The sequence below is a fragment of the Ylistrum balloti genome, unplaced genomic scaffold, assembly GCF_031769215.1.
Source record: "Ylistrum balloti isolate Yb309-2 unplaced genomic scaffold, AGI_CSIRO_Ybal_v1 Utg369756, whole genome shotgun sequence".
Classification (NCBI taxonomy): domain Eukaryota; kingdom Metazoa; phylum Mollusca; class Bivalvia; order Pectinida; family Pectinidae; genus Ylistrum; species Ylistrum balloti.
This window is the reverse complement of record NW_026781957.1, coordinates 375,306-398,990: the sequence shown is the minus strand read 5'-3', so window position 1 is coordinate 398,990 and position 23,685 is coordinate 375,306. Positions and strand designations below refer to the sequence as shown.

The 23,685-nt window shown below is 34.0% G+C and overlaps 2 protein-coding genes across 2 annotated transcripts; one reads left to right on the top strand and one right to left on the bottom strand.

Annotated features, from left to right (window-relative positions):
• The first annotated feature begins 3,699 nt into the window (after positions 1–3,699).
• Positions 3,700–10,424, top strand: LOC132543484 (uncharacterized). The gene is made up of 5 exons (XM_060206991.1): positions 3,700–3,933; positions 4,433–4,659; positions 6,870–7,032; positions 8,489–8,639; positions 10,276–10,424. The coding sequence occupies exons 1-4, from the start codon at positions 3,864–3,866 to the stop codon at positions 8,611–8,613; spliced, it is 585 nt and encodes a 194-aa protein (XP_060062974.1). The 5' UTR covers positions 3,700–3,863; the 3' UTR covers positions 8,614–8,639; positions 10,276–10,424.
• Positions 10,425–12,329: 1,905 nt separating this feature from the next.
• LOC132543431 (S-adenosylmethionine-dependent methyltransferase Rv2258c-like) lies at positions 12,330–15,531 on the bottom strand. The gene is made up of 4 exons (XM_060206931.1): positions 15,365–15,531; positions 14,139–14,329; positions 13,561–13,671; positions 12,330–12,886 (listed from the first exon to the last, which is right to left on the bottom strand). Exons 1-4 carry the CDS (start codon positions 15,529–15,531, stop codon positions 12,330–12,332), a joined length of 1,026 nt encoding a protein of 341 aa, XP_060062914.1.
• Between the last annotated feature and the right edge of the window lie 8,154 nt (positions 15,532–23,685).

Below are 23,685 nucleotides of genomic sequence, written 5' to 3'. Positions count from 1 at the left end.
TCAAGTTTTATTAATCACTCCAGACACACCATAAGTGTGTAACAGGAGGTCAATCATCAGATAAAAAATTAAATTAAAGAGTTTATCAAAACAGGTCACAAAGATATCGCAAAGTCGTTTAATTTCACTGTCAGATATATTGATGACGTGTTGTCTTTAGATAACAAGACATTTACTGACCACGCCCATCGTACATACCAGTCAGAATTGAAAATGAAGAACACGAAAGACTTTTCTACTTCAGTCAACCATTTCAAACCTGTTCCCAATATCACTATTTCCGATCGAGATATCGACAGCTGACAGGCGGACTTACAATTCCAAAGGTACAGGTTGGTAAAGATTATGGGGAAGTTTTGCGGTCGTCATAGCGATCTCTTTGAGACATACATTTTGTATTTTATTTCTTTCGGAACATTTCCCTCGGGTTGGTAATGTCAGCAGCATGAAAGTTCCTATGGCAACCAGTAGAAGATATAAATGTGACGTTTCTGTGACTACACGGTCACCTTCATCTTATAACACAACCAGTAGAAGATATAAATGTGACGTTTCTGTGACTACACGGTCACCTTCATCTTATAACACAACCAGTAGAAGATATAAATGTGACGTTTCTGTGACTACACGGTCACCTTCATCTTATAACAACCAGTAGAAGATATAAATGTGACGTTTCTGTGACTACACGGTCACCTTCATCTTATAACAACCAGTAGAAGATATAAATGTGACGTTTCTGTGACTACACGGTCACCTTCATCTTATAACACAACCAGTAGAAGATATAAATGTGACGTTTCTGTGACTACACGGTCACCTTCATCTTATAACAACCAGTAGAAGATATAAATGTGACGTTTCTGTGACTACACGGTCACCTTCATCTTATAACAACCAGTAGAAGATATAAATGTGACGTTTCTGTGACTACACGGTCACCTTCATCTTATAACAACCAGTAGAAGATATAAATGTGACGTTTCTGTGACTACACGGTCACCTTCATCTTATAACAACCAGTAGAAGATATAAATGTGACGTTTCTGTGACTACACGGTCACCTTCATCTTATAACAACCAGTAGAAGATATAAATGTGACGTTTCTGTGACTACACGGTCACCTTCATCTTATAACAACCAGTAGAAGATATAAATGTGACGTTTCTGTGACTACACGGTCACCATCTTATAACAACCAGTAGAAGATATAAATGTGACGTTTCTGTGACTACACGGTCACCTTCATCTTATAACAACCAGTAGAAGATATAAATGTGACGTTTCTTTGACTACACGGTCACCTTCATCTTATAACACAACCAGTAGAAGATATAAATGTGACGTTTCTGTGACTACACGGTCACCTTCATCTTATAACAACCAGTAGAAGATATAAATGTGACGTTTCTGTGACTACACGGTCACCTTCATCTTATAACAACCAGTAGAAGATATAAATGTGACGTTTCTGTGACTACACGGTCACCTTCATCTTATAACAACCAGTAGAAGATATAAATGTGACGTTTCTGTGACTACACGGTCACCTTCATCTTATAACAACCAGTAGAAGATATAAATGTGACGTTTCTGTGACTACACGGTCACCATCTTATAACAACCAGTAGAAGATATAAATGTGACGTTTCTGTGACTACACGGTCACCTTCATCTTATAACACAACCAGTAGAAGATATAAATGTGACGTTTCTGTGACTACACGGTCACCTTCATCTTATAACACAACCAGTAGAAGATATAAATGTGACGTTTCTGTGACTACACGGTCACCTTCATCTTATAACAACCAGTAGAAGATTTGAGTGATGTTTCGATGATTACAGGGTCACCTTCATCTTATAACACAACCAGTTGAAGATTTGAGTGATGTTTCGATGATTACACTGTCACCTTCATCAGACAAATGGCAAAAGTAGTGTAAGAGATGGTAATGAATCGAACTTTTTAGGCTATACTATAATCCTGTATGCACTGAGGTCGAAAGAATTGTGACGAGATGGTAAACAGAAGTACACAAGATGGAAACAATGTACTGTAGTCAATCCGGCTATGTTTGTTTAACAGTTGGTCATAGACTATGCTGAGTCAAGGGCTTCCCTTGTGAAGGTAACTCTTTGTTTTATATCAGTAAACTATTGTCGAAGGAAATCGTGATTTTGGAAGAAGCCAGGTGAACACTTACGCGACTTGTACGCTTACATGTACGATAAGTGTTACGATTTCTTTTTCACTTACTATCGTGAACTTTCCATTTCTATACAATATTCCCTGCTTCCCCAAACATGTGATATGTAAATGTCTCCAGTGATAAAGACAAACATGAGGCTTATTTCCAATGAAAAGAAAGTTAGGGAAATGTGAGAACTGAATAGATTCACCAAATGATAACTGAAATCACCATGTTTATCTTACAGGTTGTAGTGCTACCCTTTCACTTTAGGCCATGCTTCATGTAAAGATTAATGACTACTAAGTCAGCAGCGTCATTGATTTAAACTTTATAAGTTTGATGTCAAATGTCAGCGTAATGTCCCTTTTTGATAATCTTAACGCAAAAATTCAATTAGCGCATGTACAATTATTGCTACATAAACTACAGAAACTGTATTTAGTACAATTATCTTTCAGCTCCATTTTGTCAGCAAGAAAAACGTGAATAAAAATCACAAACAAATGTTGTTGAAATATTTACATTTACAGTTATCTGGTGGGTCAGAAATTGTCAACATCAGTAACAACAGCTACCATGAATATCAAGTAAAATGACAACACACGAGGTTGTGATATTTTGACCTCGGTTATCTGACAAAGTTCAACTGAATACCTATTTAATTTCTATTTTCTGATCTGACTATGGTGTAAGGTTTAAACTGAATTCCTATTTATTATCTATATTTGTGATAAAACAGATAAAGACCCATGGTCTTAGTCGGTCACAGTAGCAAGTTTTGTCTGACATACCCGTGTACTTATCTGTCATAAACTGGTGTGATAAAGAGAAGACAAGTCGCAACTACTTTGGCCATACAGGTGACAACCACTTAGTAGGTATTGTGTTGTATTGTTTATTCACTTTAAGCCTTACGGCTCATAAGTATACAGAGTACATATATAACATTCTTGTACAGCATATACGCATTTAGTTTAAATACAGTTAATTAATATTGATGTACAAGATATACAAATTAATGGAAGATGAGATGCTGAGAATACGATATATTAATATAATGGATCTAACAAACTGAAGTCGGACGACAGAAGACAAAGTTGCATTATCTGAGCGTTACATAAGCTTGGGCAAATGTAGGTAAATGCGGGATATACTCTATAGTAATATATACAGGTAACAACCACTTAGTAGGTAAATACAGGTAACAACCACTTAGTAGGTAAATACAGGTAACAACCACTTAGTAGGTAAATACAGGTAACAACCACTTAGTTGGTAAATACAGGTAACAACCACTTAGTAGGTAAATACGGGATATACTCTATAGTAATATATACAGGTAACAACCACTTAGTAGGTAAATACAGGTAACAACCACTTAGTAGGTAAATACGGGATATACTCTATAGTAATATACCACGGGTATATGCTGTGATTATTGTGATGAAGAATTACTATGTGTTTGGTCACTCTTATTTGTGATGTTAGACTGAGTTGACAAGGTACAAGTAGCAGAGAATTCCAATAGTTTCAATGTTCTTCAATAGTCCATGTATAAATGTATAGTATTATTGTCATGACTGAAAATCTGCATGCATCTTTAAATGATATTGTTATGTTTTGATATAATTTATACTTATTTATGAATTGTAGATACAGACTTTACAATGGGGTACATTTGGTCACTTATATCTGTCGTTCTGCTTGCTGGGTTTGTCACGGCCTCCAAAACTTCCTGTACGTATGCCGCAGACAGTTCACAAGACTTCATATAAACTATACAAATTGTTAATATTAGCAATTATATCAAATTATAACAAATTATGGCAAAGATTGTACAAAAGGCACAAAAGTGAACATGCGTATCACCTTTCAATACAAAAATTGTACAAAAGACTCGCAAAGTGAAAAAACGTTTTTCACTAAAATAATGAAGTAAATTGCATCATACAGCTGTTTCGTCCTCATACAGCTGTTTCGCTCTTCTTAATCTCGCCATGAATGCTACATAATGCAGCATTTTCTTCCCTCTAGGACTCGTTAGTGATGCTATAAGATCCTAACGTGTCTGGGCCAGGAAGAGACCGAGGGATTTCAAAATTCGATAAAAGAAATATATTAGCATACATGTATATTATCCTACAATTCCTATGTAATATATAAACATCTACGAGACATGTTAATGACGCGAACTATAATATTTACATTTGACTTATGTTTAAGGTTTTTATTACAGATCAGTTTAAAAACAACTGTAAATTCAAGCTTCATACACTTGGTAAAAGCGATGTTGCTTTGGTGAGGTTTAGCGGCTCCAGACTTCCGAGTTCCAACTGTAGTATCGGATTCCGAGGAGTGCGTAACGAGTCTTCATTGTGTGTAGTCAGTAAGCCTCCATTCACACTGAACGGTTTGGGACCGACACTCACCCTATCTCAGGGTAGTAGTTATATAAACAGCAAGGTAAGCGTTGTAGTTTTAGTATTTATTTTTTGCTCTAATGTTTATGACATCCTGGATTTTATCACTATTAGTTTTAATTATTTAGAAATCTATAGAAAGAACGTCATGCATTAAATTATCCAATTTTTTTACATGTGACATGAGAGAGCATTAGGACCACAAAGAGAAAAAACTTATTTCGTTTTTTCGTGTTAATAACTCGAAGTTTTGACTTAATAACAAGAAATTCCGACATAATAGCTCGAAATTCGACTTAATAAAACAAAATTTCAATATACGTAACAGATAAATGTATTAATGAACTTGGAAAATCAATATTGAACAATCAAGATCGTATATGAGTTTCTGTTTTATACATCAATATCAGAAAACAACCAATATCTTAACGATCCTCTGACGACACTTTAAGAATTCGAGATTTTCATCGGTTGTGACACATACAGTCCATTTAAAGTCATTGTGACAAATTTGTTTGATAGACTTTGAGACAAAGTTTCCACATTGTGATTCGGCCCATGTTTGTTTCAGGGATAGAGACATACTTTCCCTAGTTATACTGTCTTACAAAGTGTTTTTTACAAATGTATGTTTGTTTCCGAGACTGAGTCAGTTTATTTTCATCAGTCCTTGAAAATGAGTCAGTTTATTCTCATCAGTCCATGTTTGTTTCAGTGACTTTGAGTCAGTTTATTCTCATCAGTCCATGTTTGTTTCAGAGACTCTGAGTCAGTTTATTCTCATCAGTCCATGTTTGTTTCAGTGATTCTGAGTCATTATTCTCACCAGTCCATGTTTGTTTCAGTGATTCTGAGTCATTATTCTCACCAGTCCATGTTTGTTTCAGTGATTCTGAGTCATTATTCTCACCAGTCCATGTTTGTTTCAGTGATTCTGAGTCATTATTCTCACCAGTCCATGTTTGTTTCAGAGACTCTGAGTCAGTTTATTCTCACCAGTCCATGTTTGTTTCAGTGACTTTGAGTCATTTCATTTTCCATGTTTGTTTCAGTGATTCTGAGTCATTATTCTCACCAGTCCATGTTTGTTTCAGTGATTCTGAGTCATTATTCTCACCAGTCCATGTTTGTTTCAGAGACTTTGAGTCATTTTATTCTCATCAGTCCATGATTGTTTCAGTGACTCTGAGTCAGTTTGTTATCACCAGTCCATGTTTGTTTCAGTGATTCTGAGTCATTATTCTCACCAGTCCATGTTTGTTTCAGAGACTTTGAGTCATTTTATTCTCACCAGTCCATGTTTGTTTCAGAGACTCTGAGTCAGTTTATTCTCATCAGTCCATGTTTGTTTCAGTGATTCTGAGTCATTATTCTCATCAGTCCATGTTTGTTTCAGTGACTTTGAGTCATTATTCTCACCAGTCCATGTTTGTTTCAGTGACTCTGAGTCATTTTATTCTCATCAGTCCATGTTTGTTTCAGTGACTCTGAGTCAGTTTATTCTCACCAGTCCATGTTTGTTTCAGTGACTCTGAGTCATTTTATTCTCATCAGTCCATGTTTGTTTCAGTGACTCTGAGTCATTATTCTCACCAGTCCATGTTTGTTTCAGAGACTTTGAGTCAGTTTATTCTCACTAGTCCATGTTTGTTTCAGTGACTCTGAGTCAGTTTAGTATCATCAGTCCATGTTTGTTTCAGTGACTTTGAGTCATTATTCTCACCAGTCCATGTTTGTTTCAGAGACTATGAGTCAGTATGTTATCACTAGTCCATGTTTATTTCAGTGACTTTGAGTCAGTTTATTCTCACCAGTCCATGTTTGTTTCAGAGACTCTGAGTCAGTTTATTCTCATCAGTCCATGTTTGTTTCAGAGACTTTGAGTCATTTTATTCTCACCAGTCCATGTTTGTTTCAGTGACTTTGAGTCAGTTTATTCTCACCAGTCCATGTTTGTTTCAGTGACTCTGAGTCAGTTTATTCTCACCAGTCCATGTTTGTTTCAGTGACTTTGACCAGTCCATGTTTGTTTCAGTGACTCTGAGTCAGTTTATTCTCACCAGTCCATGTTTGTTTCAGAGACTCTGAGTCAGTTTATTCTCATCAGTCCATGTTTGTTTCAGTGACTCTGAGTCAGTTCATTCTCATCAGTCCATGTTTGTTTCAGAGACTCTGAGTCAGTTTATTCTCATCAGTCCATGTTTGTTTCAGTGATTCTGAGTCATTATTCTCACCAGTCCATGTTTTTATCAGAGCTATAATTACCTGTCAATCATCTCACCCTCTCGTTACTGCACGTCTGGTGGACGATACCTTCACATAGAATTAGACGGCGGAAACATTGGGTCATCGAAGTCACGTGACCGAGGATACTTCACATTAGAGGTCACAGTGACCTCGTCCTCATCTCCTAGCAGTGAGTTACCATCTATACACATATGTCATTGTTTCATTAACAAGTCAACGATGATGGCAATAATTCTCTAGAATTTCAAATACTGTTAAAATTGAAGTGTTCAAAAGGTTTTTAATTTATAATTCTTTGCTGATAAAACAAATGTATCGTATGATGAGAAGTTAATATTTACTTGGAAATCACTAACAAAATACAGTGAGGATATAACCGCTTGTTCCGGAAGGATAAGCGTCTCCTGCTTCATCGACGACGCCTGCCGTGTAAATATTGTTCAATTCATTCCAGTAATGTCATATTCTTAAAATGAAAATTGAGATAGTCACAACGAAACCACCAGACAAAACTAATGACCGTTGAACACATCTTCATATTGTACAAGGAAATGGATTTTTAAACGAAATTATATTGACGACCAAAACCCCCGTAGTCTTCATCAACGCGAACATTTGATGTTGCTTGCTTTTTTCTTTCATCCTATCCCCAATGTTGAATAAACAGTTCTGTATAAAAATGATTGAGAACTGTTTATCCCCATGCCCTGTCTAACATGGTTCCATATGCTACAAGCCAGGGTAGAAGACCCGAATCCGACTACAAACCAGTCGATGACTGTCGAACCCCGAGAATCCCTTTGTGTTTAATCTATGCTGAACGTTCGGCCTTAAATGTAGGACCTGTGTATCGCCCTCCTTGGTTGCCAACTGTTTATACTTGTAGTCAACCAATCAAAATTCACGAAACAAATCGAGTAACCCGGTGTCATATCATATTTGTATCCCCCATCATAAAAGTATCCGGATACTTTATCTGGCCATCATAAAAGTATCCCCCTATAGTATTTATATCCCCCTCTTTTTTCATTAACATCATACAAGACTGTGCAGGTGTCATGGTGACTTATGTAGGTAATTAATGACACCTGACCATGGTCAAGCAGTACATGTATTATGTAACATTTGCTATGTTAGAATTGACCTTTGGGTATGGCATATCTATTAAGTATAAATTATTGTAACCTTTAAATTTTAAGATAATGCTCGTTTGTTTGTTTGGTGGTTCTGTTATTGTTTGCCTTGGTCTTATTTCAGAGCGTTACTCTTTTTATTTGGATTGACCAAGATTTACACGGCGGGCGTCGTCGATGAAGCCGAAAACGCTTACCGAACCCCTGGTCTTATTCTCTTTGTCCTTTTTTACAGGAGTGTTCGGGTAACCTTTCTTTCATTTGCATCTTGGCCTACTTTCATTGAATTTGTTTTCGAATTATGTGTACATTAACATGTTTGTATTTCGTTGTATTAGTAGTATTGACCCATTGATTAGTATCACGTGAGGAGGCGTAACGTTAATTACCGTAGAATTCAATTAATCGTATCACGTGTAAGATGTGAATTTAGTGACTTGTATTTATATTGAAAAAATCACCCTAAATTTGTGTATTTTTTCTTGCTACTAGAACGCCTTCCAATTGCCATCATTGCTGGGCCGGTTGCTGGGGGAGTGACTCTCAGTACCGTGGTATTCATTATATTTAGAGTCCTACGTCACAGGCGGAAGAAGATAACTAATGCCGGAGTATAATCGGAGTATAATTTGATATTCACCAGGTATGTATAGTGTAACACGAGAGTATAAATTTATGTAGTGTTATCGGAATATATGCCAAACATGTTCAACAACTCAAATTTTCAATGGAGTTCCTTTTGAATTTAGTAAATAATTATGACTATGATCAACTAATTCATACGAAAAAAGATTATTTCAAAATTATTATACTTATCTGTGGACAATTTGTCACTAAATTCCCATGTAATCAGCGCAATTTGTCACTTAACCGTCTTGTAATCAGCGCAATTTGTCACTTAACCGTCTTGTAATCAGCGCAATTTGTCACTTAACTGCCCTGTCATCAGCGCAATTTGTCACTTCACCGCCTTGCAATCAGCGTACTTTGTCACTTGGCGGACTCACCAAAGAGAGATATCGCGTGAGAATGTGGTCAATTTAGAAGTTTTCACGAATTGCAGAAGCTCGGTATAATGAACAATTATCTGATACATTTCTTAAGTCTAATATCGCGAATACATTATTCTATTTATCTAAAACCTAAGTAACTTTGGCAAAAATTCGCGGAGGCAGCATTTTCAGTATAGCACAAATGATTAATTGCCGATATTCTCATTGTATAGGTCACGATGCAATATATAACATTATATTACAGATAACTCGAGTCTTCAGACAATCATAGCTCCGCTAGACATATTACATATAACTCGAGTCTACAGACAATCATAGCTCCGACGGTCATATTACAGATAACTCGAGTCTACAGACAATCATATCTCCGACGGTCATATTACAGATAACTCGAGTCTTCAGACAATCATAGCTCCGCTAGACATATTACAGATAACTCGAGTCTACAGACAATCATAGCTCCGCTAGACATATTACAGACAACTCGAGTCTTCAGACAATCATAGCTCCGACAGTCATATTACAGATAACTCGAGTCTACAGACAATCATAGCTCCGCTAGACATATTACATATAACTCGAGTCTACAGACAATCATAGCTCCGCTAGACATATTACAGATAACTCGAGTCTTCAGACAATCATAGCTCCGCTAGACATATTACAGATAACTCGAGTCTTCAGACAATCACAGCTCAACTAGACATTTTACAGATAACTCGAATCTTCAGACAATCATAGCTCTGACAGTCATATTACAGATAACTCAAGTCTACAGACAATCATAGCTCAACTAGACATATTACAGATAACTCAAGTCTACAGACAATCATAGCTCAACTAGACATATTACAGATAACTCGAGTCTACAGACAACCATAGCTCCGACAGTCATATTACAGATAACTCAAGTCTACAGACAATCATAGCTCAACTAGACATATTACAGATAACTCGAGTCTACAGACAATCATAGCTCCGCTAGACATATTACAGATAACTCGAGTCTTCAGATAATCATAGCTCCGCTAGACATATTAATGATGTTCAATAGCCTAAGTGTATGTAATAGATATGATTATGTTTTGTCATTCCTTTCCATTTTAATAAGATTTCAAAGAATCCCGTTGCGAAGAGGCTTGATCGAATAAAGCAGTCAGGCTTGATTAATACATTTTATATGAAATGATAATTACAGTCCTCAATATATGTAATACTGTGGTTTTTAAAACCAACTCATGTTTTTATCTTCATTGTGTTTTGCAGATAACATTACATATACCTGCAGCAAACGACATCTAAATCACTACCTGACTAATATGGCCACACCATGATATCAGCCAATCATAGAGTCTAGATTCAGAGACGCACTCTTTAACTTCTATAGTATCCTTGAGTGTATAAACATAAATAAAACGATGATATATATATACCAACACGACGTTTTTTGTTTACAATGTCTCGGATTTCCTGATCAACGACTGTGTATAGTCATTTCCGGTCCAATCATCATTCTACGTTTGTAGTGATGATTACCATCCGCTTCCGTTTCTGGTATTTGTTCTTAACATGTATAAAACGTGACCTGTTATCAAGTGCATTTTTAGAATTTTATGTACGATATTGACAGTAAATATTACTTTTCTGACAATAACATGATCAGGGTGGTTTGCTGACAATGTGAAAATGAAAAGTCTATGTAATTAAAATGAAAGTCTATGTAATTGAAATAACAGTCCTTGCCATTAAAACAAAATTCTTTGTCATTAAAACAAAATTCTTTGTCATTAAAATAAAAGTCTTTGTCATTAAAATAAAAGTCTTTGTCATTAAAACAAAAGTCTTTGTCATTAAGATAAAAGTCTTTGTCATTAAAATAAAAGTCTTTGTCATTAAAACAAAATTCTTTGTCATTAAAACAAAAGTCTTTGTCATTAAAACAAAATTCTTTGTCATTAAAATAAAATTCTTTGTCATTAAAACAAAAGTCTTTGTCATTTAAACAAAAGTCTTTGTCATTAAAACAAAAACAAAAGTCTTTGTCATTTAAACAAAAGTCTTTGTCATTTAAACAAAAGTCTTTGTCATTAAAACAAAAGTCTTTGTCATTAAAACAAAAACAAAAGTCTTTGTCATTTAAACAAAAGTCTTTGTCATTAAAACAAAAACAAAAGTCTTTGTCATTTAAACAAAATTCTTTGTCATTAAAAGAAAAGTCTTTGTCATTAAAACAAAAGTCTTTGTCATTTAAACAAAAGTCTTTGTCATGAAAACAAAAGTCTTTGTCATTAAAACAAAAGTCTTTGTCATTAAAATAAAAGTCTTTGTCATTAAAAAAAGACGAAAGGTTAACTTGGATATCTCAGTAGTGACGTCCTAGTGTAGACACTCATCACGTCATCCAATCTCTGCAGGAGTTGTCGGTCCTTACGAGCCACAAACTGCTCTGTAAACAGCTCGCAGACTACCAATAGTTGATGTCGTACAAAACTATGGAGGGATCCCTGACAACATTAATGCAGGACACAGCTGCAGACTGTTTAGTATGCTATCGGTCAGCGTAAAAACATTTGGGATTTCTGAAACGTTATGTGTCACAAATATTGTAGCCTAATTACAACCAGTTATCACTGATGACACAATCATATATCACCATGTATCTTAAAAACATGTTGGTAGTTGGAAAGTGAAAGTCAAAATGTAAATATGGCGATTGGTGACTATTTACTCAAATTTATTCCTCCGCGGTATAATCCATAACGTTTATAACCAGATAATGTAATAATTTTCCAGGTGCACAAACATCTATTTTCTAAATAGTGATACAAATAACACAACAGAAAAATGATAAAATACTTGAATACTTTATTATTGGACACAAATACGTTTTTCAAGAATCCTGAGCTGGCCTGAAGGTTTACAGATGTGTTATTGGGGTACCGCAATGTACCGTGGGAGAGATAGGACGTCATCTTGCTTTCATTTGATGACGTCAATTTATGTCAAGTTTTTGCACGAGTTGAGAGATCTGCTAAATGTGTGTTCCCTGAGTTATAGAGATATTATGTGACACAAATCACTGACACTTACTTTTTATGTTTCGATTGTTTTATCACTATAATGGTTGTGATCGTTAAACATATTCATGTGAATATGAAAATATATTGATTACAATATCAACTAGCAGCTTTTTCATATAGATACAGCATCCTTATAGGGTTCAATGAGAGGCAGTTATGTTGGGCACAGGTATACTGGTGTTAATACTAGTGGTATATAACATGTTACTGTGGTCGAAACACGTACGTTAGCGTACCTCCCTACTTCCTTCTACATACGTAAGCATAGTTGTAGTCGCTTTTGATGAGACAGACACGGCTTCTGACATTCAAACCCATATTCCTGAGAAATACCTCCTTGTTCTCCCAACCCCAGCCCACGCCATTACCCGAACCATGATCACAGGAGCTGCTGGGAACACACCACCACGTGCTCAGTGTAAGTGCTTGTGCAGCTTGAATGTTACCGATATTTTTGCGCGGGTCGCTGCTTACTTTCGGATCGACAATGATGAGAATTCCATCCTTCTTTAGTACATTCAGTAACTGCTTCATAGCTTTTTCTGGATACTGCAGATCATGAAGGACGTCAAACATTAAAATGACGTTGTATTTCCCGCCCCAAGACTTTGGTAAATTGTGTATATCTTCGATACCGAAGCTGACGTTGTCGACTTTATAGGACGCCATATTGGCGGCTGTAATAGCTTTTACTGATATATCACAGCCGTACACTGAGGACGATCCGAGTGTTGATGCTAACGGGATTGTAAGATCTCCAGTCCCACATCCAACATCAAGGATGTCTGTGTAGGAATCTACAATGAGGAAACATGAACATTTGAGATTGAGGTACGTTACACGTTTCAGACTGTAATGTGTTACACGTTTCAGACTGTAATATGTTACACGTTTGAAAATTTTGTATGTTACACGTTTAAGACTTGTGTATGTTTCACGTTTAAGACTTGTGTATGTTACACGCTTGAGAATTTTGTATGTTACACGTTGAAGACTTGTGTATGTTACACGTTTAAAATTGTTGTATGTTACACGTTTAAGATTTTTGTATGTTACACGTTTAAGACTTGTGTATGTTACATGTTTAAGACTTGTGTATGTTACATGTTTAAGACTTTTGTATGTTACACGTTGAAGACTTGTGTAAGTTACACGTTTTAGACTTGTATATGTTACACGTTTAAGACTTTTGTATGTTACACGTTTAAGACTTGTGTATGTTACATGTTTAAGACTTGTGTATGTTACACGTTTAAGACTTGTGTATGTTACATGTTTAAGACTTGTGTATGTTACATGTTTAAGACTTGTGTATGTTACACGTTTGAGACTTTTGTATGTAAAACAATTGAATATAATTCGAAAGGAGAGGTATACAACAATGTGTCATTGTTTTAGAGAAACGTGCGTACCAGTTTACAGGCTATATGTAATAGGAGATACATTAAACAATACGTATTGATGTACACACCTGCATGAACAGAGATGAGCTGCGACAGTTCCATAGCCAGCGGGATGTTGTAATTTTGTCGGAGAGTTCTGACATAGTCCAAAACGTAAGGCGCCTCATCATGAGTGTAGCCTAAAACAAAAATCTTTGTACTTCCGGTCATACCGGATATTTGGAAAGAGAAATAATTGGACGAGATCGCCTAGCAACATGGAACCAAGTATCTCTCACTATGGAAGATTAAACCTCGTTAACTCGAACTCTTATAACCCAAAGTATTTCATCCATTCCGGAAAAACTTCAAACTAAACTTTCTTGATTCGAATACTCGGATAACACTGTCCGCCGACATCGAGATAACGTGGTTCGACTGTATTATAAACATGGAAAAGATATTAAACGTATAAGTGTGCACTGGTCTTAGTACATCTCTCGAGTAAAACAGTCTGCTTTATCTTGTCTGTCTCTTTCTGTCTCAACATACTGTTAATGACCAAAATGGATGTATTTCTCGTTCATTCCTTTCCATCTTTCTTATTCCACATTATTATTTAATCACGATGTCTTAGCAACAGCTGATATGATATAAATTAACTTACCAGCAGGACCATTCTCTTCAAAACATTTCTCAAGGATCGGTGCCACTTTTTCAAAAGGTCTCAGATATGTTAACTCTGGGTCAAGAAACGCCTCCTTAAAGATTGTCCAGTCTGGAACTATTATCTTCTTATCCGGGGTCAGTGTCATCACCTCAGACGAGACATAGGAATGTATCAACTCCTTCAGGTAGCTAGGGAAGATATGTGTCAGCATTATGGACACTGATCAATATAGACTCCGTAAGTAGTGGGGTATACTACCCACAATCCGTCACAGTTCCATGCTCACTTTATCTGTATGACTTCAATTATTAAACTTACATCACTTCCTTTGTAAGTATGCCATCCCATTGATAAATGAAAATTAAAAATCCACAAATTATTCACAAGTGATGAACGAACATAGTGCAGTTGATTTCACAATGAAAATATGTCTTTGAAAATCAAGGTTAGTTGATTCCGAAAGTAGACATTTAAAAAACACATTTTGTTTATATTGATGAAAAGGTGAAATATATTTCTAAACATTAATGCTCTAAACCAACAGGGCAAATATCGACTAGTCAACAGAATATCAATTTAAAGTCACATTCTATAAAAGGAGGGGGAAATATGAACAAATGAAATATTTACACTGGGACCATTGTAAAGTTACTAAAAGAATAAGAGAGAGGTGTTCCGAAATGGTTTGTGTCGTTTGCTTCATCGAAAACACCCACCATGCATGTTACCAAATGAGAACAATGTAAACAACAACGGAACCAACAGGCGTTCGGAAGAGCATCAGACACATCCACAGTCATATGACAAGGAAAAAGAAAATTTCCGAAATGCTTGTGTTAAAGACTGCAGCTGTAAAATGCGTAGGCAAAAACCAGACACACTGCAAGGAAAAAGAAAACAGAAAAGACAGACACACTGCAAGGAAAAAGAAAACAGAAAAGACAGACACACTGCAAGGAAAAAGAAAACCAGACACACTGCAAGGAAAAAGAAAACCAGACACACTGCAAGGAAAAAGAAAACCAGACACACTGCAAGGAAAAAGAAAACAGAAAAGACAGACACACTGCAAGGAAAAAGAAAACAGAAAAGACAGACATATGTAAATGGCTGTTCTGTTTACCGATGTTGAACTCAACATGCACCTTATCAGAAATAGATAAAGGATTTCTTGTACGTTCAGATATACTTTTATGTTTAGCAGTTATTCCTGTCCTACTTACGGTTCTTTTAGATGTAATTCCGAAGCTAAGGTATTAATGTCACACGGATGTTTCAGATATTGCATTGCCTGGAAGAGTTTAACTCTTTTACCGAGGCGAACACCTGACAGCAGTACGGGGTTAGCAAGAACACGGCTCACACACCTCTTGTAAGCTATTGGATTCATGTTTGATTTAGCGAGTCAATCTCCAGACCTGTAAAGTAAACATCAGTACAATGTTCAGGACATAGTTTATTATTACTCACACAAGAGAGAATCACAGAGTTACATCGTGCTGACTTACGAGCGATGAACGAGGACATAATTTGATGTTACTCACACAACAAGAGAGAATCACCGAGTTACATAGTGTTTACTTACGAGCGATGAACGAGCGCAACATATGGCCAGTCTGTCAATTTCATTGGCGTCATGAGCCTTCTATCATCTTTTCAATAAAAACTTAACGCTCAACTTTATTATTTTTTTCTTGGGTCCGGGTTTGTTTCATGATCATAGAACCTAATAAATGTAGTTGTTACGAGCGTGCACATGGTCCCACTAAACTATCTGCTAGAATTGTAAAGGTTGGACAATGTTATATCGAGGATGGCTACTTCACTGTATCAACTTCCGTTCTACAACACTCTTTATACATATCTAGCAAATACTGGTCCGGTTTTAACACTATTTTCTGCTCCACAGTAAAGTAGTCTATACAAATTAAATGTTAAAGTACTGTTTCTTGTCACGCCATTTTCAAATACTGAGTAGAACTCTTCAGTAAAATACCAAATACTGAATATTTGTCTAAAATCCTTATATTTACCAAATACTGAATATTTGTCTAAAATCCTTATATTTATCAAATACTGAATATTTGTCTATTTATCAAATCTTTACTGAATATTTGTCTCTTTAAATACTGAATATTTGTCTAAAACCCTTATATTTACCAAATACTGAATATTTGTCTAAAATCCTTATATTTATCAAATACTGAATATTTGTCTAAAATCTTTATATTTACAAATACTGAATATTTGTCTAAAACCCTTATATTTACCAAATACTGAATATCTGTCTAAAATCTTTATACTTACCAAATACTGAATATTTGTCTAAAATCTTTATATTTACCAAATACTGTATATTTGTCTAAAATACTTATATTTACCAAATACTGAATATTTGTCTAAAACCCTTATATTTATCAAATACTGAATATCTGTCTAAAATCTTTATACTTACCAAATACTGAATATTTGTCTAAAATCTTTATATTTACCAAATACTGTATATTTGTCTAAAATACTTATATTTACCAAATACTGAATATTTGTCTAAAATCCTTATATTTATCAAATACTGAATATCTGTATAAAATCTTTATATTTATCAAAATACTGAATATTTGTCTAAAATCTTTATATTTACCAAATACTGTATATTTGTCTAAAATACTTATATTTACCAAATACTGAATATTTGTCTAAAATCCTTATATTTATCAAATACTGAATATTTGTCTAAAATCCTTATATTTATCAAATACTGAATATTTGTCTAAAACCCTTATATTTATCAAATACTGAATATTTGTCTAAAATCCTTATATTTACCAAATACTGAATATTTGTATCAAATCCTTATATTTATCAAATACTGAATATTTATCTAAAATCCTTATACTTACCAAATACTGAATATTTGTATAAAATCCTTATATTTACCAAATACTGAATATTTGTCTAAAATCTTTATATTTACCAAATACTGAATATTTGTCTAAAATCCTTATATTTATCAAATACTGAATATTTGTCTACAATCCTTATATTTACCAAATACTGAATATTTGTCTAAAATCCTTATATTTATCAAATACTGAATATTTGTCTAAAATCCTTATATTTATCAAATACTGAATATTTGTCTAAAATCCTTACATTTACCACATACTGAATATTTGTCTAAAATCCTTATATTTATCAAATACTGAATATTTATCTAAAATCCTTATATTTATCAAATACTGAATATTTGTCTAAAACCCTTATATTTATCAAATACTGAATATTTGTCTAAAATCCTTATATTTACCAAATACTGAATATTTGTATCAAATCCTTATATTTACCAAATACTGAATATTTGTCTAAAATCCTTATATTTATCAAATACTGAATATTTGTCTAAAATCCTTATATTTACCAAATACTGAATATTTGTATAAAATCCTTATATTTACCAAATACTGAATATTTGTCTAAAATCTTTATATTTACCAAATACTGAATATTTGTCTAAAATCTTTATATTTACCAAATACTGAATATTTGTCTAAAATCCTTATATTTATCAAATACTGAATATTTGTCTACAATCCTTATATTTACCAAATACTGAATATTTGTCTACAATCCTTATATTTATCAAATACTGAATATTTGTCTAAAATCCTTATATTTATCAAATACTGAATATTTGTCTAAAATCCTTATATTTATCAAATACTGAATATTTATCTAAAATCCTTATATTTATCAAATACTGAATATTTGTCTAAAATATTTACCTTATATTTATCAAATACTGAATATTTGTCTAAAATCCTTATATTTATCAAATACTGAATATTTGTCTAAAATCCTTATATTTACCAAATACTGAATATTTGTCTAAAATCCTTATATTTATCAAATACTGAATATTTGTCTAAAATCTTTATATTTACCAAATACTGAATATTTGTCTAAAATCCTTATATATATAAAATACTGAATATTTATCTAAAATCCTTATATTTATCAAATACTGAATATTTATCTAAATTATATTTATCAAATACTGAATATTTATCTAAAATCCTTATATTTATCAAATACTGAATATTTATCTAAAATCCTTATATTTACCAAATGCTGAATATTTGTCTAAAATCTTTATATTTACCAAATACTGAATATTTGTCTAAAATCTTTATATTTACTAAATACTGAATATTTGTCTAAAATCTTTATATTTACCAAATACTGAATATTTGTCTAAAATCTTTAGAGAGTTGCAACCTAGTTTCTACTGAACGCTGAATACTGGCAGCGTTGTTGTACTTATTATACCCAGACGTAGGATATAGGAACCATTATATCTATAACTAACTTTAACTAATAATTAAATATTGATATTACATACCGAAACCAATCTTATTACTCTGAACGTTCGCTAGCCAACTTTGCTGCACATGTACATATTGAATACTTACCTTATCTCAACTCCATGGTGCAAAATGTCTCCATATGTTTCTTTATATGTATATACACTTTGTTGTTTTCATTGCTTTTGTTACTGGAATGCATTACATCCGAGTACTGATCATGTATACAATTTTTGTGAAACTTTTCATTATTCATCTGATAATTATATTTGAACTCTCAAGCGCAGAAGGCGCTGTGTTTAAAAGTACTTACCTCTCCTACGTATCTGGTATTACCTGATGCCGAGTGACGTAATAAGCCACCGAACTCTTACCGGCGCCTTCTATGACAAATTCCTAACATTACCCTTACACAAACGCTTAGATCCAATTACTGTACTGGCAGTAAACCTGGTACTTAACTTTGGATGGAAAGCCTTACCCATTATCACTTGTATCTTCCTATACGGTATAGGTGTAATAGCTAGAGGTCCTAAAAAGGTACATCCACATAAAGTAAGTCAGAATTGGTATGTCTTAATTACTTTCATCTTACTATTAGACATTCTTGTAGTCTTATATGATCTTCTTGTTCAATGTGGAGATGTAGAAAGCAATCCAGGTCCAACTACAGCGGACGAACACATAAGTGTTGTTCACTATAACGTGCAAAGTATCCTTCATAAAATCGATGTATTGTTTACTGAACTGAATACTTTTGACGTGCTTGCGTTTACCGAAACATGGCTAAACCCCTCAAACGAGTCGTCTGATGATCTCATTCACGGCCATTTTTATCCACCTTTTTGTCAAAGCAGACAAACGCGAATTGGTGGCGGTGTCGCGGTCTATGTTCGGAAAAACATCATTGTCAAACGGCGTAAAGATCTCGAGGTCAGGAATGTTGAAAGTGTATGGCTAGAATTACATTTGAAATCTCATAAACTGCTACTTGGCACTTTTTACCGCCCCCCAAACATCAACGACCAAACTTGGAATTTAATCCATTACTCTATAGAACTTGCATTTAGTACAGGTATTACAAACATTCTTATTACTGGTGATTTGAATGACAATATTCTATCCACGAATAACAGTGTAATTAAAGATATTATGAACCAATTCGCTTTAAAGCAGTTAATAAATGAGCCAACACATTTCACAGAAACCTCAAGATCCTTACTAGATGTGTTTCTCGTTAGCAATGATGGTATTGTTGAACAATCCCATGTAGGTGATCCTTTTCTGAAAAGTAATATAAGGTATCACTGTCCTATATATGCGTATCTGAAATTCAAACGCCCACCGAACTGTAAATGCACCAAACGTCGTATATGGTTATACAAAGATTGCAATTTTAACAATTATCGTGAGAAATTAAATAACATTACCTGGAACGATACAGAAGCATTATCTACAGATCTCGATGCAGATTATGTTACAAAAACAATTACTCAAATAGCTTCAGAGACAATACCAAACAAATGTATCACAATAAGAAAAGCTGACCCGCCTTGGATGCACAATAATATACGTAAATTGATCAGAACTAGAAAAAGAATTCATGCAAAAGCCAAGACTACACAGAACCCACTTCGTTGGGAAACATTCAGAAAAGTAAGAAATACATGTGTTGATGCTATTCGGCAGGCGAAAAGTAATTATTACAAAAAAATATCATCTTACCTTCAAACCACTCCTAACTCTTCTAAAAATTGGTGGAATGTCTTGAACTCATTAACTAACTTTTCATGTAAAACTACTGACGTACCTATGATCATTTATAATGGTCAAGAGTACATTGATAATAAAGAAAAAGCCACTATTCTTAATGACTACTTTATTCAACAGACCGAACTTAACGACTTACATCGACCCCTTCCAGTTAATCATGACAATATTACTATCATACTAGAAAATATTACTATTACACAGCAGGACGTCTCTGATGCTATTAGTATACTTGACGCGTCTAAAGCACCTGGGCCTGACTTAATAATTGGGAAATTTTTAAAAGAAGGTAAACGTCAGTTAATTGGGCCTCTTTGTAGTCTTTTTAACAAATCACTGTCGAATCAATCATATCCCGAAATGTGGAAAATGGCTAATGTCATTCCTATATTTAAAAAAGACGACCCTAGTGTAGTTTCAAATTATAGACCGATTTCCCTTATTAGTATAATAGGAAAGGTTATGGAAAGGTGTGTTTTTAAACATGTGTATAATTTTCTACGAGACTCGTCTTTTTTCACCGAACACCAGTCGGGTTTTAGAAGAGGTGATTCTGCTATAAATCAACTATTGACTATTACAAATGATATTGGTAAAGCTTTAGATTGTGGGAAGGAGGTGCAGGTTATTTTCCTAGATATAAGTAAAGCTTTTGATAGGGTGTGGCATAAGGGTCTCCTTTATAAATTAAACAAAGCAGGCATAAGGGGAACGCTATTAGGGTGGTTCAAAAGTTATCTTTCTGATAGGAAACAGCGAGTTTTGGTAAACGGTGAATTTTCAAACTATGGTACAATTAAAGCTGGGGTTCCACAGGGCTCTATTTTAGGACCCTTATTGTTTCTGATTTTTATCAATGATATAGTTTCTGACATTGCTAGTATTATAAAATTATTTGCAGATGACACTACCCTCTATCTCGTAGTAGATAACGCTATTAACTCAGCCAACGTATTAAATAATGACTTATGTAATATTCATTCTTGGGCTAATCAATGGTTAGTTACGTTTAATGCAAATAAAACAGAGTCGTTACTAATCAGTAGGAAATCTTCAAAATCTATCCTTCCACAACTTATTACGGATAACACAAATACCAATCAAGTAATAACACACAAACATCTAGGTGTATATATCAATGAAGATTTAAGTTGGACTAATCATGTTGACGGTATTATCTTGAAGGCGTCCAAAAGGTTATCTGCCCTAAGGAAGCTCAAATTTGTTCTTGACCGTAGCACGTTGGAACGTATATATTTCTCATATATTTTGCCGATCCTTGAATATGCCGATGTTGTTTGGGATTCTTTGCCAATTGTCTTTATTAATAAACTAGAATCTATTCACAAGGAATCAGCACGGATTGTTACTGGAGCAACAAAATTGGTAAGTATAGAATTGTTATATAAAGATACATGTTGGGACACATTAGCAGAACGCAGGAAAAAACATAAGATTATCAAGCTCCACAACATGGTCTATAACCATACTCCGTCTTCTCTTTCTAATATACTTCCACGGAGAAATTCCGAAATACATAATATGAGAACTAGACAATCGAATCATTTATCTATCATTAAAACTAATACCAGTTTCTACAAAAACTCCTTCCTTCCTTCTACTGTCCATTTGTGGAACAATCTACCTACCACTATACGAGAAAACCCCTCTGTGTCTGTCCTTAAACATTATCTTTATAGAGACAAAGGTAAATCGCCTAGTTACCGATCCTATGGAAACAGAACAGCCCAAATATACCATTCGAGACTTAGACTACTATGTAGCAGCTTAAAAGCACACCTCTTTGAGAAAAACATTAGCGACGATCCTTTTTGTACATGCGGCTATATTGAAGACAACTTTCATTATTTATTTGCTTGTGAAAAATACACAAACATAAGAGAACAATACATTTGGGCACTCAATTATGATTTAAATACTGAATGTCTACTCTGGGGAAATCCCGATTTAACTATACAGCAAAACGAGGAAATCGTATCAGCTGTTCAAGAATATATAATGAAAAGTGAACGATTTGCATGATCGTATCCATTTCCATTTGTAAAAATAACTTGACTGTGCTTACTCTAACAACAATCTCGTTCTCAATCACTTGGTCACGATGTACTTTCATTGCAAATCTTGTACCTCTTACCAATGTAATCATAAATTACTTACCCATACTCGCTCTAAACTGCGTAGAAATACTATATTTGTCTTTAGTTGAATGTAGATATCCATTCACGCATTATTTACCAACGTAACATATACGTACTTTAACGGTATTCGCAAAGTACTTACATTATTATTATTCTCTTTATTTCCTCCTTTAAGAAGATTTCACAAAAAGAACAACATTAATTTAGTGAAAGAGAACGCTGAATTGGCATACAAATCAAAATTATTACCAAGATATTATAACATTAGGATTATTATAGTAATTAAGTCGTTCCAAAATCACATCGGAACATTGAAGTACATCATTTTTGCAATAGTGATTATTATAACATAAGCATAATAATGATTAAATAGTTACAAAATACCAAAGTAACATATAAGATGTATCATAATTACATTACTCATATATATATATATTGCACTTAATGATAATTCTTTAGATGTAATTTGTATCATATACATTTTAGCCATAATATACTTTAAGCATTTTTGAAATATAATGGACTGAATTAAGGTAAAACTGTGATATTTCTTTTAAATTCAATTCATACATTACTTGTCCACCAATCAAGATATGGAATAGGTCAAAATCTGAGTGATTATGTAAATATACGCTAAACTCATGATCACTGATATTGATCATTTGACACCATAATTGATCTCGAATTTCTTCAGTAAAATTGCACTGTAAGACTATATGAGTATACACATCTTCATACGTTTGGCCACATCTGTGACATAATTCAACTGTGTTTACATTTCTGATGGACACAATAAGTTTCATAATACTACCTATGGATTCCTTATTCTGAGGAAACTTAATTAATAGCTTCCACAATATGTGTGGAGCTAGTTTATTATGAATTAATTTAAAATCTATAGAACTCGCGGTCATCATCCATTCTTTCTTTCCACGAGTTTTCTTCGTATGAATGAACTGTACATTTTACTTTGTTCTTCCATTTACTCTTTGAAGGGAAAGATCCGCGTGCTAAACATTTTTTTACCATTTCATACAGATCATATTTTCTCAAAACTCGAACAACATCATTCATGAATCCGCGATCATTCAAATTACTTTCATGCATATTAGTGCTTACATCCGCCATAAAAAGGCGAGTAAAACATACAGTACAAGACACACTCTCTTTCCCTAAATTACACAATCTTCCAAAAAATGTTAGCTTCCTAATATCTATATATGATTCTAAGCTAAGCCAACCAAGCAAGCTGCT